This window comes from Hydractinia symbiolongicarpus, chromosome 9 (genome assembly GCF_029227915.1).
Source record: "Hydractinia symbiolongicarpus strain clone_291-10 chromosome 9, HSymV2.1, whole genome shotgun sequence".
In the NCBI taxonomy this organism is placed as follows: Eukaryota; Metazoa; Cnidaria; class Hydrozoa; order Anthoathecata; family Hydractiniidae; genus Hydractinia; species Hydractinia symbiolongicarpus.
The window spans coordinates 20387279-20401928 of NC_079883.1; the positions used below are offsets into that span (position 1 = coordinate 20387279).

The window sequence follows — 14650 nt, forward strand, 5'->3', positions numbered from 1 at the left end:
ATCACGAAACAAATTAAATGTTTCATATTTTATTTGAGAAACGATTTTGTATAAACTACATAAAAATGTAACGACTGTGAAACGATTTTGAAACTATTTTGAAACAATTAGAAAAAATTCCGAAACGATCTATCTATACGATGTAAAAGTCTTTGAAGTTATTGAAACGAATTTTGAAACAATGTTGAATTAATTAAAACCAATTAAACTTATATATAAATGTAAAATTATTGTTTCTCTTTCTTTTATTCAACACATCGACATCATCAACAACATATTTTATCGTAAATATTGTAAAACAGTTTTTCAAAACTAAAAATAAAAGTTTTTCTAAAACTAACAAGAACGGCGATAGAAATGCTTTTTGAGATCGCATTTTAAAAGTTTAAGAACGAAAAGCGGCGATAGAAAAGCTTTTTGAGATCACATTTTAAAAGTTTAAGAATGAAGAACAGCGATAGCAATGCTTTTTTACATTGCATTTTAAAAATTTAAGATTGAAAGGCGGTGATAAAAAAGCTTCATTAGAGATCGCATTTTAAAAGTTTAAGAACCAAAAGCAGCGATAGAAAAACCCATGTGACACCGCATAGGTTTTATTGAGAGATCTTTATTAGGTTAATAATTACTGTTATTCTTTTATGTTAAAAGAATGTAAAAGAAACACCTTCAAACGAGTTTGAAACGATCTAAAATAAATATACTGAAACGATCATAATGATATGATTTTGAAACGTATTATGGTATGTGAAGCGATTTCAAGTAAATATTAAAACAATCTTGGAACGATTATGAAACAATTTTTTAATGAAACGATTTACAAAATAGTGAAACGATTTCCATACGGTCTGAAACGATTTCAAAAAATTAAAACTTTCTTTAAAATCATTTCAATTTCAAAGAGTCTTGTCAATTGAGTTAGGTTGTATGACACCTGTGAAAGAAGTGTTATGTTGTACGGTAGTGAGACATGGGCAGTGAAGCAGGAAGATCTTGACCATTTAGAAAGGAATGATATGAGAATGACTAGGTGGATGTGTAACGCCAGTCTGAGAGACAGAAAGAGTTCCGATGAGCTAAGAAGCAGGCTAAGTATCTGTAGAATTTAAGATGTTATCCAGATAAGAAGATTGAATAATTGGGTAAGAAAGTGTAGAGACTAAATAGTTCATGGGGCAAAGCCTATCGGCAGACCGAGAAAGACTTGGCAGGAGGTTATAAGGACAGACTTGATACAGAGGAACTTGAGTTTAGATCTAACACAGTCTAGAGCAGATTGGAAGAGGGTCATTAATATACCCTGTCCAACCCATGCTAGCATGGAAAACGGATGTTAAGCCAAGAATGATGATGATTGACATGTATTTTACAACCTAGTGCCAGGACTAAATTGATAAATGGAAATTATGACGACAGAAAAAAAAAATGCTTTTTTTGAAGGATTATATATAATTACAAATAATTTCATGACAACGTTTTTTAAAAAAAACGGGAACCTTTTTTAATTTAATTTATGCTGAATGTAATGGTGCAAAAACGAGAAGTCTGCGACCACATGTTCGGAAAAAGAAGCCATTTTAAAACATACGGTGAAAAAAAGGTGTGTGTTTATTTCATTATATTTTCTTTTTGGATAATTGACATCTCACGAAAATAACACCATCAAATAATTCTTTCATCTAGCATTCAGAAACGAAAAAAATAAGAAAAAATATAAAAGTATTGATAAATTATATAACTGTTATATAACTGTTTTCGAGTCAGTAATTTTGGAAAATTTGTAATTGCACATACATGCCTTCTTCTCTTGTTTTGAATTACTAAAAAAACTAGCTGTTAAGGTGAAAAGACAAAAATACTTGCAGGATCAAAAACTTGTTTTAAAAGTTACGCAGCAAAAAGTTTTCTGGTGCTGTTTGACAGTTATACAGCAAAGAGGGTGTTACGACAAGCATATTCTGACTTGTTTCTTATATTATATCTTATTTATTATTTTTTGTATATGGTAGAATATTTTAGCGATAGACTTGCAGTATTACATTTTAACTAGCTTATTTTCTTATCGTATATAACAATGGTAACTAAGGAAGGTGTTACGACAATAATAATCTGTCTTGTTTTTCACTTGTATTATAACCTTCTATATAGCGAAAAATTATCTCACTATGTAGCTTCAATTTAGGCAGTTTATTTTTGTTATAAACTAATAATCAAACAGATTCAAATTATCTTTGGTAGACCATTAAATAATTATACTCCTTCAGCCAAGCTTGTATAACAAATCGAAGTTGGATTGCTTTCTTTCTATTGTCCCTGATAAGCTACTGATATCAAATTATGTTCAGTTTCAAAGGCCAACACGAACAGCATCACTAACTGACTTTGTTTTATATATGTGGGTCATAAAAAAACCTTATTCTGGTATCATATTTGTTGGAATTTTAATGTTATTTTTTATAAATCTGTCTTTTTTCTCCTCTATACAATAAAGTTAAAGGTAGGCAAAGTAGCCATTATTTTAATGGCTAGCTACTTTTCCTTCTTCCCCCTAAACAGACGAAGGTGTCGACCGTTCAGAAAAGCCCCAAAAACCACAGAGGCTGTTGGACAGCTTTCAGTGTTTAAAAAAAAAAAACTTAAAATTTTGGCCACAGAAACCCGAATCAACCCAAAACAACATTTTTTTAAACAAATACTACCATGTATAATTTATTCTTGTAATGTTGAGCAGTGGTAGTGGAAGAGTTCTGAAAAGAACTGTTTGTAAATAGCTGCTATAAGTGCATAAAACAATAGAATAAAAATTATGCACAAGTATTTGAGTATTAAAAGTGAGGATTTTAAGCGGGTATTATGAAAGTGAAATTTATTCGTATGTGAGAAAAACAACAACATGAACGTTTTGTTTTAAATTTTGTTTACAACTCTCCCTTTGATGTTACCAGCAACTTGCTTTAGTCAAAGCATGCTTTATTTTTATACTAAGCATGCTTTGTTCTAGTGTGAACCCTCCCCCGAAGTCATGTGCGTATATCGCGCCGATTTCACCAATTAAAATAAAAATTCACCATGCTGTTCTGGTGCTATTAATGTTTATTTACGTTGGATCAACAGGATGGTAAAATACTATTAGTTTCTGGCTAACATGATGGAATTATTTTATTATTTTAATGTCTTGAAGCAAGCAAGGGTAGCTTTTTAATAATTGCGTCTTTTATTACGTTTACAGATGACAGAGCTACTGCATATTTACAGGATACACCAAAACAGCTATCTAGACAACATAAATATGTAGCTACTCCTAGCTAGCTTAGGTGACAAATTAGGCTAGCCAAAGCAAAAAACTAATGTAAAAATATATTTGCGAAAGAAATAATGATTGATAGCTAAAGATATAAGAAACATGTTATTGGAGTAATGGCTTCACATACATAAAATAAACACTGAGCAGGCGAACCGATTTATAATGTAACAAGATAAGCCAAAACTTTTGTGAAATATGTCGTAACATTGATTGGGCGAGAGGTCACTTGATTGACTGATTACATGCTCCAAACAACCACTCACTCAATCAGGATATTAAAATGTTAGCATCCATCACTGACTCGTCCAATCGGGTGATTACCCCTGATCGGGGTAGACTCACCCAATCAGGGAAAAGTGCTGTACTGTAGATGGGGAGTTCTAGAGTACTTGATGCTTATTTGGCGATTCGGTTCAGCTTTGTTGCCATAGTGATGATTGACATTTTGCTTAATTGACGAATCACATTTGTGCTACATCCGCCATTTTTAAAATTTCGCAGGGTGAAAACAAACCTAGTTCGTAGGGGGAAGAATGCTAAAAAATGTGGAAATGAAAGAATAATTAGCTAACGAAAGGTAACAACAATAAAAATCTGTCTGGAAATGATGCTTAGCTATCTAGATTTTGCTCCAAAAAATTATCTGTGCCCAAACTTCCTCACATTGTTCTTAAAACTCCAAAATGTGTCTAGCTCTGCACTTTCTTCACCTAAAATACGGAAACTTTTCACCTCCAAAAAAATTGTTATGACGTCAAACCGAATCGCCGAATTTTGAGGTACGCAGACCCAATTAGGATCCACTAAACCATGGCGCCACCAACTAAACTAAATAAATCTTTCTTTTGTTAAAACGCTCTTAATGAGAATTAAAAAAAGGAAGTAAACTGTTATAAATTAAGAAGGCTCTCGCCATTGCCTGTCAGGATGAGTGCGCACCATATTCGCAACTTATCTTTTTTTGTGGATGGCTTTTTTATTGTGGAGCCGTAGATTAGTGGTTATAGCTCTCGTATTCAGTGTGGGAGACCGGGGTTTAATTCCTCTTGACGGTGATTCAACATGGGCGAGTGAATGTTACCATAGCCCCAGGTTAACCCAAGCCATGTGAGGGAAATTGGGAAGATGGCTCCATGTGTGGGCCGTTGGATGTTGCCGGGAGTTGTATAGTAGAGCGTGGCCGCTAATTGGGCCTGTGTAGCTCAAAATGAGCATTAAATACTCTAGGACTCTCAATCTAAGCCATGGCCCCTCCTGGAAATAATAGACAGGGTATATCCCTCGATATTAGGCTAGCCATGTAAAATATGCACATCTATTTAGCTATCTATCTATTAAACATCGTTAATGTTTACTTACTGTGAAAGCTGTTTTACATTTTGATGCAACGCTGTTTGTCTGTACGAAGGTGGAGATAGCGCATTAAAATGTTTACTTGAATCTAACTTTCCAGGAGTTGGATAGAAAGTTGTATCAAACGCTGCCATTTTGATTTTAGAAAATGCTGACTTCCGAACAATGTTGTGAACTGTATGTTCCTAAAAAAGTTACATAAATTGCAGGACTTTCATGCAAGAGGGGGGGTGCTAAAAAATACTACAAAAATAATTTTAAAAATTGCCTTATTTTCACAATTGTGCCTTTCTTCAAATTTCATAGGTACTTGTAAAAATCCTTTTTAAAAGTTAAAGGGGTTTTATGAACTTTTGAAATCAACCATCTCAGTCAATGAGGGAGTTTGCGCACAAAGTTTGTGGTCTCGATGGTTCATAACAATTTAGAGAAAAAAAGAAAAAAGAAATTAATAAGTAAGTCCTGTAAAAAAACAGTTGCGGTTTTCGATTGGGAGGGCAAAGAAAGAAATTTTTATCACAAATCGTTTTATCAATTTTTAAACTTTTATTATTGCTAACTATACAAAATTAACAAAATAATACGCATCTAGTATTACAAATATTTTTTTGTATTACTGATTATTATATTTCAAACGAACTTACATAACAAACTGGATATTTTTCTGCCTCGGCAGCACTTTGAACAACATTTCTCCAGTCACAGGCACACGTCAAAAGCGGGTCAAGAAAAAGCGCAAAAAATGTAAGTAAAAAGTGTTACCTTTATCTGTATTTCCTACACCTTTATGTATAGTTGTGTCCATATGCACATTTTTTTGGAATGTGGTGATACAACCTCTAAATATGGAGACATTTTTCCAGTCTTATGTGATTATTCTTTTGCACAAGTCTAATTTGCAAATGAAAATAATATGTACTTTGCTACCTTGCTAAGGCCACCATCAAAAATATCTGTTTGCGTCCTGAAGACCCCGCAAAAATGAGTCAGGTGGCCGGGCAGGCGTATTTTTCCCTGGGATTTTCAGATTGGAGCAAGCAAATTCGTTCCCAAGGCCAAAACAGTATAAAGACACTTAACATCTGTTGTAGACCATTTTTCACCGCCCCTGTAAACTATCAGTAGCCACAGAAGTGCCCTAAAGGAATTAATTTTTATGGAAATTAATGTTGGGGAGTTTTTGTCAATTTTGCATAAATTAGTTCTGGCGAAAATAATTTTCTTTTTGAAAAATATCTCGCTGAATTTTTTTCTCCTTTTTTTTCGACTTACCGATTTTGGTTTTTTATTACTAAAAGTGAGTCGGCCGGGGGACGCAACCACAACACATTTTTGATGACGGCCTAAGGTTGTCACTACTATTTTTACGAGGGGTGCCGATAAGCCACATACGCCATAAAAACTGCAGCATTTGCGGGCAAGTTTGACATTTTTAAAAAAAATTCAAGTATTCCTTTGAAAAAAAACCCCCTATAGAACCCAATCAAAAATAGTCAAAAATTCACCACAGATGATTCAAACAACTATAAATTAACATAAACTTACTATTTGGCAAAGTTCTTAAAAGAACTGTTTTTGATGCTTTTTGATACGATGTACTTTATAAATAACTTGAATTAAAACCTTTTTTACTCCGTTCTCTTTACTCCTTCTCTCAACAGTCCGCGTGGCATGGTACAAAAAATTGCGGTGAATTGCAATTGAATGACCCAGGATAGTGCAGCCAGCTTTGGAGGGTGACGTCAATTTAAAATTCTAAAACTCGCCAAAACGCGTCCTAATATTTAGAGTAATTTGCAGTTTATCTGCACCCTCCTCTATTTTAAAAAATATATTTCACAGGTTTTTGACTAGCTTTCAGTTTTATTCATTTATTTAATGGATTAATTTTGAATTGCAGCACCACTGTCTTCTTTAAGCACATTGTTTACATTTCTCAAAAAATATTTTTAATCAAAAAAAAGTTACTGTCTGATATATAATCTAGAAAAAAACTTTTTATTGTAATAACTTAGGGACGGATCAAGAGACTGTGATAATAAATGCAACCTGCGTGTGGGCTGGTGGTATTCCTGATGTCCGCTTTCAGAATGACCAAAACCAGAATATTATCCCAAAAGAGCTACTAAGCTATGATGTCAGTAAAGGAAATGTAGAAAGTCTTGTTGACAAGCTCTTTCCAGTAAAACTTTGTCATTTTATTTTTATTTTTTTTATTTCTAATTAAGAAACATTTTCCTAATTGTTTGAAGTGTAAAAACTTGCTTTTAGGACCATGGACCAGATCCCAAAATATTTGATTTTGTCTTTAAAGATGGCAACCATTTTGTATCTTTCTGGAATGGTTTTTGCATAGATGGAAACCTATATGTGGAAATACCTGATGGAAATCTTCCTGCTGGAAGCAGAGAGTGGTGAGTTTTTTCTTTCCTGAATATTTAATTAATAAATATAACCCATATATTCTAACAGTGTAGCTTAATTTTCTTAGTTTTGTGGCTCTGTTGGAATATGCAGAAGAAACTCTTGGTATTAAAGCTATGTTTCTTTGTATACCAAAAACAAGAGATGATCGAGGTTATTGCTCTACTTTTTCAAATTTTTTTTTTCTGCCTGTTAAACCCCATTTACACCTGAAGTTAACTGTTTTAATGTAGTTTTACAAACCAATGTTTTATATTATAAAAACTGCCTTTGTCTCAATGTTTTTGTCCAAGATTGTACATATCCATGTTAAAAAGAGTTTGTCTAGGCACAACGTGTGAAGTAAACATGACACTGTATATGTATCTCAATTATTTAAACCGCAATCGAAGTTTTAAATGTAGAATCACATGTTGATCTCATTTTTAGAAAATATTATCATGGGTAACCTAGCCATCAAAGTTGTGTCCTTTATTCATGATTCTTGCCAGAGAATATTCTCACTCCAATCAGAATATATTTTATTTTTGATTGTGGAAATGTTTAATTTAGTAACCAGTTTAGTTAAGTGTAAATGGGGTTTAAAGTTTGTTTGCTTTTATTCAGATTACAATGAAGATCTTTACTGTATTTACTAAAGTTTTTTAAAATTATTTTCTTTTTTTATAGCTGAGATACTGAGAACATTCATGTTTATTGGGTTTGAAATTGTCCATCTCAAGTTTTGTTCATTTTTGCCACCAAATGACAAATTTATTTTTATGGCTTATTCATTGGAATGATGCGTGGCATTTTGTCATGTGGGAGAACGTCATCATTAATTGCTTCATTTGAAGTTTTCTTTTTCATTTAATTTTTAATCGATGCGTGGAAATGATTTTTGTTTAAATGTAATTTCTCCGACAGTGTTGAATAATTCAGAACCCTTTACTAATGCCAGAAGTAATGATTTTTGCATGGTTTGTTATTGTATCAATTGCTCATTGATTTTACCTCGAAGAAAAATATCTACCATGAAGTGGCAGTGCAAGTCATATGACATTTGAAAACAAAACTTCTTTGCTTTGATTTAACCTGAATGATATTGTTGTTTTTGTGACGTAGATTTGTTTGTTTTTCAGACATATAATGAAGGTCGGTTTTCATTACATGTTGTACAACAAAGGCAACGCAAGCGATGTTGTGCAACAAATGTTGTAGAGATAGATTTTTTTCTACCTCGACAACAGTTGCACAACATCTGTGTTGCACAACATCTGTGTTGCACAGCACTTCCTGACTTTAATAATGGAAAGCGACCTTAAGGAATGATTTTATTTGCATGTTGCATGTTTTTAATTTTTGTATTTTCCTAACATGATTTATCTTACTAAAAAATACAATTAATAAAAAACGTAATTCTCTTTGGCTATCGCTTTTCCCTTCTCTTTACAAGAAAATAATTATTAATTATTATAAGCATTCGAAAATCTTAAAAGAGGATATACAATTCAGTTATTTTACAAAAATTACTGCTATCAATACGTGTCAATCTTCTTTCTGTTAATTCCCGAATTAATACACCTTTCCCGAGACTTATTCTTTTGATGTGCCGCAACTTTTTCTGTTGAGTTTTATGAAAAACGGACAATAGATTTGAATTCCTTATCAAAAATGTCATAAACAAAGAAAATTTCGAAACAATGCAGCAAGTAAACAACCTTCTATTCTAATTTAAAGATTTGTGGCATGCCCAACCTCTTTTTGAAAACGAGGCGGGACATGGTAACTTGAGCATTAAGAAGACTTTAACTGTGATATATATCTCCTCAAAATAGCAATTTCTGTTGGCGTATCAAGTTAAACTTTTACACATAAATTAAACAAACTATGCTGAATTCAAATATGGTATTCATATTTTACGAGTTTAAAAAAAGTATGACTCATGGTTTTGGGAAAGGTGTATTAATTCCCGAAATTTTTGCTTCCAAAAAACGAAATTGCTTACTTATATGCATATTTGATTCTCAATATGCATATATAAAGTGTCAGCTATCCATAAATGAACGACTGTTGTTACATGCCACAATTGATTTCAGGGAATTTAAACACAATAAAATATAACACCTAAGCTCGCTCTAAAAAATCGTCGGGCTTAAATGGTTTAACTTAATTGCGAGCCGCAAAAATCTCTTTAAAAAATAAATATCAGTCGCCCTGGATTAGATGCAAGGAATAAAAAATTAGGTTTCATTGCGATAGTTTTTTCTCTTTTTTACTTCGTAAATGTTTCGTACCAATCTCATCCCAGGGGCATTTTGCGTCTTTCTGACATCCGGACTGTCAGAAATTACAAAATTACAAAAAGCTGTGGACCAAGTTAAAGCTATCTTTCCTTGCTCGTGTCTTAAGTAAAAAGTTATATGCTAACGTTGCCTCTACCAAAAGACTAATCAAACTTTATTCAGTAACAAGAAACAGAGTCTGGAAGCAGGTCCTTGGTAAAAAGAAGCTGCATCGATGTTACTTTCAGCGCTAATTTGTATCCAATCCATTTTAAGTGCAAAATAAATGGAGCGCAACAGTAAAATGCATAAATTTATAGTATTTTTGACTAAATTTGGTTGAAATTAACTGTAAATATGCCAATTTCTTATCCAAATCGTGAAGAAAGAATGGTTCAATTTTCAATGAAAGTTAAAATTTGCAGGTATTATCATAAAATTTATATACATATATTCATATAAATATACTGGCTAGGTAGGCTAACATGGGAGGAGCTGTGAACTACATCAGAAGTGGTTAATCGGCATTCTCGTCCATGGAGCTCTTTGAGATTAAAACGTCGAGAATGGTTAATCAGGAGATGTCGTGAACATTTGATTCTTCTTGATGTAGTATATGTATGTATATATGTATGTAGCTATGCATGTTTACTCTGAAATACACACACAGAACAGGCTATAACCAGCAAGCTAGCATGCATATTACCAACCAGTTATTCCCAATAAAAAAATACAAAGTGCATGGTATACGCTTTATATATATATTTCACAAGCTCGTCCCCAGGGGCTTTTGCCTTTTTGAAATCGAGGCAAGTAAGCGCCAGCGGCTTTCACATAGGCAACAAGCTCTGGGAAGGAGGATGATATATTTCAAATAGTTAAACTAGCGGTATTGATTTTAAAGTATATAATTTTTTAAAGTAATTATATATACATATAATTTAAAATTTATTATCGTTATATTTTCAAACGGTTTTTATCTTTAAGTGTTGACTCCGCCTTTCTAAAAACTTCATCTCATTCAGGCAGTGAAGACATTTTAATTTCTAAAAACAGGTCTTGCCAAGCAGTGGCATATGCTACACATGCTTTTAAAAGAGTTCAGGAGACCCAACACCACGTTGCTTTCTTGTTTTTCTTTTTGCACCACGATTTTGATAACAAGCTTCAGCTTTACAGAAGGGTAAGATGTGATTAACAGTTCATCTATATTCGACTAGTTTTCGAGGAAAAATGGCATTAAATTCCTCCTTCGCCGAATATTAGGACATTGCTCCGGGGCGAAAAGCGTACGTAATATATACGCAAAACTATGCTGAAGGAATGTTTTTCTATCGCTCATGTGCTTATATATTTTACTATTTCTTGAAGAAGTTGCTGTGCTGCTCGCATGTTCCACGTAAGTGATTTTGTAAGTGCTTTAATCAAAAAGATCGTGAATATCGTTTTGATTTTAGCGCAGGATGGCTGATAATTGAAACAAAAGCAACTGCTCCTAAGGAAGGTGGAGGAGGTCTGATCAAATGGTGGACAACTTGTTACAGTGTACAAACTCATGCTTAAGAGTAATGGCTTCTCTTAGTGACATAAAGGATTTTGGCCCAGTAACAGTCACAAAAATTGACGTTGGTTTACCGCCAGATATGCAAGCTAAAGCAAAGTCATTAATTGCCGAAGAAAACAAACTAAATTAAATTAGGTACGATCGCATTAAGCAGAAAATAAAGGATATTCGAGAATGCAGAAAGGATTTAACTGAAAGGAGACGTTCGGGCAGAAACTCGTGTGTGATAACTAAAACATATTGAAAAATCTAATGCTGCCACTACATACATTCAAAATTCCATATATTACTTTACGCATGGACGGCAACCAGAGAAGCTGCAGGCTATCTCACTAAATATTGCGATATTATATGCAGGTGTACCAACGAAATCAGTACGTAACAAGCAGGGCGAAATACCGTTTTACGTATCTTAGGACTCTAAAAATGCGTTGGCTTCCAGAGGCTTCGCCCCTGCACCGTGGGCACAGGGGGCTTACAGCACCTGGACCCCGTTGACCCTGCTGTTTCGGCAACACACTTCGCTCGTTAATTGCCACTAAAATCTCAAAATCTTCCCCCCCCCCCCCCACTTTAGAAATTGTGGCGCCGCCCCTGTTACGACAGAGAATGAGGAAAAAGGACCGATGTTAGAGCATGAAAATGAAGAAGATGGAGGGGAGACAGAGGAAAACAAGGCCAGTGACCCTCTTTTAAGCAAAGAGATCAAGTATTTCTCATTTTAGCTAGGGAAGATTTAAAGCTTCAGCAAAGTATGTTAGATGAGCTTGCTCAGTCTAACCGAGAAGCAAACAAAGAATTTGTTAAAATGTCAGAGTCAATCATGTCCGTGGAAAAAGCCATTAATGATGGATTGGCAATAATGACAGTAGCACTCGGAGGTGAAGTAAAAAGTGTTAAAAAGGATGCAAGAATTGTACTTGTTAAACACGTTACAGCGATAAATTGTTTTCTGTTATTCAACGCCATGTTTTCTGTTTTTTCTTTCTTTTTACAAAATAAAAATAAACATTCTAAAATCATATGAGCAATAAACCTTTTCCGAATTTCCTAATTATGCCAAACTAAATTAAAGAGGTCGATACTAAAAATGATTTTTATCCCTAAGTTCCTTGACAAAAGGTAGAAATTACCTAATTTCGTAAATATTTTATTCGTTCAATTCCGAGCTGAAAGTTACGGTCAAACCCTTCGCATTGCCGAGATTCTTAAAAATAGCCTCGTTTTCAAAATAATTATTTTCTTCAAATCTAAATAAAATCCAGCCATTGCTCTAAAAATTTCATTTTTATCATGATAATTTAATATTCTATCTGAATATCCTTATTTGAAGAGCACAGAACAATTATAAAATTTAGGATGACGTCATAATTATTATAATTTTTATTTTCCGTGTAACTTTTATTTTCGAAATAATCATTTTTTATTTTTTTTTTATCGTGGATTTGTTGTTTTCGTTTTCACTATTTGATTTTTTTTCAAAGGTTTTTGCAACTAGGGTGATTATGACCTTCTCGGCGTTATTAACACCTTAAATAGATTAGTTGATGACAGTATTGAAAATAATTAATTTACAGTTGGGTACGAGTTTCCTTTTACATGTGGAGAACGTGGTAGACCGGTAAAAATAAATTATGAGCAGCTGTTTCTATTTGTTTGACAACCAGCTTTTATGCAGTGACATTGCCAGCATGTTAACTGTTTCTGTAAGGACAGTCAAAAAAATAATTTCAGAACTTGGACTTGCTCAACGTATGTTTTACAGTGATGTGGACGAACAATCACTCGACAATAAAGTACAACGTGTTTGTATTGAATTTCCTAAGATTGTATACAGGAGACTTTGGTGAGTTATTCAAAAAAAGAATTAGAGTAAGTGGAACTAAAGCAAGAAAATATCTACGGAAAGTTGACCCTATTGGGGTTACTGAAAGGTGATCATAATCCTCAGTTCACCGACGTAAATATTACGTACCAGCACCGTTGTCACTGTGGCACATAGATGGAAACGACATACCTATTCGGTATGTTTTCAGGAAATATATCTACGTATATAGATACTTTTCTGTATCACACTGTTGTGCAATGTATACAGCTAATACTAAAAGTTTCTTAAGTGTTCCAACACGTAATGTACCCATCATATTTTTTTATTTAGATGGCGTAGTCGTTGGTGATGTGGATGGACTTAGTAGAGTCCCAGTATTTCTCCAATGTTCGAGCAATAATAAAGCATCAACATTTCTTCAGTGTTCTACAGACACAATCCGTAAGTATTGCCTTCCTTCACGTGTCCGTTCAGACAGAGGCAATGAAAATGCAGATGTTGCATGCTTTATGTTAAACCACCCCTTGCGTAGTCCAGGTCCGGAAAGTATGATTTGCGGTAAGAGTGTACACAATCAGAGAATCGGACGTCTTTGGAGGGACGTTTTTACTGGCGTGCTGAAACTGTAATAAAATTTGTTTTACTATATGGAAGATTGTGACCCTTCCTGCGACATGGATCTATTCTGCTTACATTACATATTTTTACCAAGGATAAATCGTAATTTGGATATCTGGCAAGAAGGATGGATTCACCATAAAATGTCCTCTGCTAGAGAAAGAACACCAATGCAACTATTTATCGAGAGGTTAATGAATAACCAAAGCCAAGTCAAGTACGACGCAGAAATAGCAGCTCTTATTCAAGCAAGCCCATATATTTTGCAAACAAAAACTAACGCAAAAACAAAACAAAATAGCAACCTTAATAGCAAACAAAATAACTAAAAAGTTGTTCTCAAAATATAGATTACTATTTTAGAAATGTAAAAAAATGGTGGTTTTTCTACAGGATGACTATGATTTCTATGGGATTGACTGGGCTAGTGCCATACCTGACAATAATGACGTGGCTACAGCAGATGTTCTTGAATCTTCAACGATATTACCACCTGAACAGATAACAGACTTGACAAACAGATTCAATCCATTGGAAGACTGCGAGGATTTTGGCATGACAACTTATTTTAATACTCGACGATATTTGTTTTATCAGAAGAATTAAAGCAAAATATAACAATAGTGCAAAGAAATCTTATCCTAAGTTATATACCTAAGGTTCAAAAAATCCCTCACATTCAAACTGTGGAGCAGAAATCATGCGGAATTCAATTCTTCTTTCGAATTATGCACTATAGGTAAACGAATTGTTGTGCATGCAGATGACTGTGGATAGACACCTTAATTTTCTTCCATGCAGGTAACATGAATAATTTTCAGGGTTGGAGATTTAGGAATATTATTATATGATGTTGCAAATTTCAATAGCATTTCCACCTGCTTAGGACTCATATTTTCGACCATAATTATAAGAAACACCTCGTTCATTTCTTGGTTACTTGTGCATTCTTTAATTTTATTTATAAATTGCAATAAATTCCTTGTCGCAGCACTAAGAAGAATTATATCAGCAGTGAGGAATGTGTTGACATCTTGAAATCAAGTCATTACTAAGAAATCTTAGAAAAATATCATGCGATATTTTGGGTGAGTTCAAGGAAGTTTAATGACGCGGTCAAGGGAATTGGGCGCATTTTCGCAGGATGAATTAACCACGGGAACCGAATTTTTTCCTGCGAAAATTCCTTCGGTTGAAAAGTAGATGGCAGATCCAGATGTACGCAGTGCGGATTGTTTCGTACACTTTAGGGGAGGCGAACAAAAAACTATTTTGTTGCAGCCAAAAAAAATTTT

General features: G+C 33.8%; 2 protein-coding genes across 2 annotated transcripts in view; one reads left to right on the forward strand and one right to left on the reverse strand.

Moving 5' to 3' along the window:
- LOC130657178 (proteasome subunit beta type-4-like) overlaps positions 1 to 4976 on the reverse strand; it is a 28998-nt gene extending 24022 nt beyond the window's left edge. Inside the window, exons 1-2 of the mRNA XM_057460145.1 lie at positions 4926 to 4976; positions 4664 to 4842 (exon numbers count right to left, since the gene is read on the reverse strand). Coding sequence (XP_057316128.1) covers positions 4664 to 4842; positions 4926 to 4961 — 215 coding nt within the window. The 5' untranslated portion in view covers positions 4962 to 4976. The remainder of the gene's footprint in view (positions 1 to 4663; positions 4843 to 4925) is intronic.
- A 90-nt stretch (positions 4977 to 5066) lies between these two features.
- LOC130657820 (ornithine decarboxylase antizyme 2-like) lies at positions 5067 to 8490 on the forward strand. The gene is made up of 5 exons (XM_057460819.1): positions 5067 to 5112; positions 6673 to 6839; positions 6929 to 7071; positions 7149 to 7234; positions 7751 to 8490. The coding sequence occupies exons 1-5, from the start codon at positions 5067 to 5069 to the stop codon at positions 7861 to 7863; spliced, it is 555 nt and encodes a 184-aa protein (XP_057316802.1). The 3' UTR covers positions 7864 to 8490.
- Positions 8491 to 14650: the final 6160 nt, after the last annotated feature.